General features: G+C 44.1%; 1 protein-coding gene across 1 annotated transcript in view; it reads left to right on the forward strand.

The window, feature by feature from the left end:
• The window catches only part of LOC106816799 (C3 and PZP-like alpha-2-macroglobulin domain-containing protein 8), a 20643-nt gene extending 17343 nt beyond the window's left edge, over positions 1 to 3300 (forward strand). Inside the window, exons 5-8 of the mRNA XM_014821420.1 lie at positions 2148 to 2320; positions 2668 to 2830; positions 2903 to 2925; positions 3267 to 3300. Coding sequence (XP_014676906.1) covers positions 2148 to 2320; positions 2668 to 2675 — 181 coding nt within the window. The 3' untranslated portion in view covers positions 2676 to 2830; positions 2903 to 2925; positions 3267 to 3300. The remainder of the gene's footprint in view (positions 1 to 2147; positions 2321 to 2667; positions 2831 to 2902; positions 2926 to 3266) is intronic.
• Positions 3301 to 4100: the final 800 nt, after the last annotated feature.

A 4100-nucleotide genomic window follows, 5' to 3' on the forward strand; every position in this document is an offset into this window, starting at 1 on the left:
AGTTAACCAGAGGAAAAATTCTCACACAAAAATGTGTCACACCGAAAATTGGTCACAGGTAATAAACCACCATCGCAAAGGGAAAAGAAGGAAAGAGAGAGAGAGAGAGAGAGAGAGAGAGAGAGAGAGAGAGAGACAGAGTGTGAACGAGGGAGAAAGAGAGCCGATGAGATATAGCGAAAGAAGGAGTGAGGGGTGCGGATAAGAGAGAGAGACAGACAGACAGAGAGATGGAGTGTACGTAATTATATGAATTGGAAATGAACGATATACATGCTATCACTCAAGAATGTGCAGCTAAAAACATACGGAAACAAGCATTTAGTCGGAGAGATGATATAACATCTACTGTTTCACCGCACCCATGTTGTTCTCCAAGATAAAAACCCTATGTATAGAATATAAACGATGTTGTAAAACGAAATATCATTGAAGACCTTCGTAATTTTACTATTAAGTTATCATAGAACAACAATGCATAAAGACTGACAGAGGTAGATGTAGAATATGAAAATTGTATAAAAATTATAATCGAAAAGTAACATATAAAGTACTTTTAAAGAGGTAATATAATTTTATGAAGGTAATTCGTTCTAATATGCTAAGCTGGTAAATCTGTAGTTGTTATACCCACTGTTTCAGCCCCCAAGCTGTATGAGTGTAGAAAGTAGAATGATTGTTCTGTATGCCTCTGTATGAAAATATGGCTCGCGCTTTCAACCGAGTTGTTCAATCGTTGTTCAATCGGTGAGATTATCAGATTATCTATATTGCTTTTTATTATCATCAAAACTGACTTTAGTTGCACACGGCATTAAAATTTCTCCGTAAACTGTGCCTCTTTCATTTACGCTTGAGATTATCTTATTTGAGATTATACTTGACGATGTGGTCTAACGAGATGGTGAGATGCTATCACCAGGCATGATCTTTTTGATGCCACTATTTCTATGATTTTCACTTGTACATAGTTCACCTCGGCACATATTTGTAGGTGTGTTTGCCACTAGGTGTCGCTGCCTACCTCAATCCCTGACAGGTGATTTCACCACGCTGCTCTAGTTATCCGAACGCTGTTTCGCAAACAGGATATTTCGCGCGTTAGTAAAATGGCATTCACTTAGAATTATTAATGTCGAAAAATTATTGATCTTTATCCTTATTGTTGTATGAAAAGTGGTGCGGTCGGGGTGATTATTAGTGTTTAGTTATCGGAAATATTGGGAGAACAATAATTTGGGAAGTATACTTGATCACAGTAATCGGTAGTTTTAAATTTTATGTCTAAGCACCAACCAGTGTTTGTTATCGCTTATCAAATTAGACTTATAACTTGATTTATTTCCGCTATGCCTCGTAATTGAACGGTTGTGTTAGGCTGTAGGTGTAATATAACAATCTCTGAAAATATGTTAGATAAAAAAAGGCCGTGGCTACGCGACCGGTTCCGGACGAGGAGCCGCTAGGCTACGCGTCCGGATCATCTCTATCTATCTATATCTATATCTAAATATAATTAATATACCAACCCATCTATCTATCATTTCGACATCTTTGTGTATTTATCTGTCTCGCACACAGCCGCGGCGCGACGCACGCATGCTATGCACGCACGTGCGCGGCACGCCGCATTCTTCATCGCTCGCTCCACTTTCTAAGCTCTCTCGACTTCCCTTCTTGCTCTCTCCTTTCTCTCACCTGTCTACGCTTCTTCGCTCTGCAGCGCGAGCGTCGCGCATGTTCCCTTTCGCTCTGTCCATTTCTATCTCTCTCTCTTCTCTCTGCTCCCTTCCCCTCCTCTTCGCCTCTCTTTCTCTCTCCCTACGCTTCTCTCGCTCTAGCGCGATGAGCTGCCCCGCACTCTCTCTATCTGCTTGCCGAATCGCTCTCATGTCTGCTCGCTCATCTCGCTCGCTGCCTCTGCCTCTCTCTCGCCCTACACCCCTTTCTCTCTATGTCCTCGCTCCCCATCTCTCCCCTCTCTCTTCGCTCACCATCTATCTATCTATCTATCATCTATCTATCTATCTTATCTAATCTATCTATCTATCTATCTATCTATCTATCTATCTATCTATCTATCTATCTATCTATCTATCTATCTCTAACCCGTACTGATGTTTGGTGCGCTGCTTCTCACACCGTAGGTCGGCTCTAAGGAGCGTGGTGTGCGCTACACGGCGTCGGGCCGTGGCACCGGCCTGCTACAGATCACCTACCAGTACAATGAGCTGCAGGATCTACTTCCGCCCGCATTCAACACGAGCGCCAAGGCCTGGAAGAACGCCGACAATTCCATTGACTTGGAAGTGTGCACGAGGTACGAGTCGCCATGTTTGCGTCACTGTGTGCTGTCGTATGTGCGTGGTATACGTCGCCATGTTTGCGTCACGGTGTGCTCACATGTGCGTGGTATACGTCGCCATGTTTGCGTTACGGTGTGCTGTCGTGTGTACATGATATAGGCGCTATTTGTAACGGTTTGACACGTGGGCTAAGCATAGACTAACAATATTATTATTATAAACTAGATATTGTTAGTCTATGGTCTAAGTCCGGTGACAATCTAATCCTCGTCCAAGCTGCGCGGCGTTCGATTCCATAGCAGCACTAAAACAGACGCGTATCCATGCAGACTAGCAACAGTAAGTATCTCTGTTGTTTTAGATACATGAAGGCAGGCGAGAGTGGCATGTCTGTCGTAGAGGTGAAGTTCCCGTCGGGTATCAAGGCGAAGAACTTGAAATAAAAACGGGAATTCGAAAAAATGGACTGTGAGAAACTAACCGATCTACAGAGAGCTGAAGCAACAGCTGACGAAGGCACAAGCACGTGAACCCTCGTATATCAATAAGTACGCCCCCCTTTGTTGTGAAACCTCACTACAATAAGGTACGTTTGTGTGAAAACCTGCACTAGAATAAGGGTACATGCGTGAGAAAACCTGTACTCTAGAATAAAGGTACATGCGTGAGAAAACCTGTACTCTAGAATAAGTACATGCGTGAGAAAACCTGTACTCTAGAATAAGGTACGCGTCTGTGTAAAATCCTGCACTAGAGTCTGGTACGTGTGTGAGAAAACCGCCCTATGAAGCAGATCACGCTCCAATAACAACGGGCATTAAGACCTATAATGAGTGGAAGAAATTTCGAAGTAAAACTAGGAGCAATGACAATCAAGAGTATTAAAAGAAGCGGAACCATAATCACATCCGACGTGTATCGATAATCGATTTATTCGTGTGGTCTCTCCTCGCTCTCGTATTTGAGGAAACATGGATAAATCTGTGCGTCGACTGGTGAGAGGCCACGTTCTATCAAGTCGAGCCAAACCTCAGCCGACGCGCTGTCAGGACTCGCTACTAATCAGCCCAGGTAAGACAGAAGCGCTGCTATAGACGATGGTGCAGCATTACAGCTGATGCCTGCATTCCGCAGCTTGGCCATATCTGTTAGCTATACTCCCGTGTCAGCGTTAAAACGATGGCTTGCTCTGCATGGCCTCAACGTCTCAACGGAAGAGCTAGACAAGGCAAACTACGTCTTATTCCGATGCACGCATAAACGTGACACATCAAATTCACATTCGATAATGTCCAGGTAACTAGTGTTTTACCGCGAACTTCGCAAATGTTTATGCGATTTCTACGACGCTTCAAATTTACTGTCCAATTAAATTAATTGGCAAGAATCCATCGAATGCATCGACGCAAGGTGACACTGAGTAACGTTTTTGCGCATGCGTCTCTAATGCATGTGTCAATGCACGTATTTTCATATAGGGGAGGATACCTCCGACCCTACACCTTTTTGCTAAATATTTGTAACGTTTACGTTTTTTGTTTATTACCCTAACCTTGATGCGCGTGTCGTGTGCATTGTTGCCGCCGCTGTGTGTGTGTGTTTGTGTGTGTGTGTGTCGTCGTGACGTGTGCGGTGTGCGTGTGCGTGTGCGTGTGCTGTGCGGTGCGTTTGTGCGTGCGTGCGTGTGCATGATGTACGTGCCGTGTGTGTCGTAGCGCGTGTGTTACCGGTGTGTGCATGTTACGTGTGCGTTGCTTGTATACGGCTGTTTACCGCCGCAGAATGAATAATAAG

This window comes from Priapulus caudatus, unplaced genomic scaffold (genome assembly GCF_000485595.1).
Source record: "Priapulus caudatus unplaced genomic scaffold, Priapulus_caudatus-5.0.1 Scaffold1490, whole genome shotgun sequence".
NCBI lineage: Eukaryota > Metazoa > Priapulida > Priapulimorpha > Priapulimorphida > Priapulidae > Priapulus > Priapulus caudatus.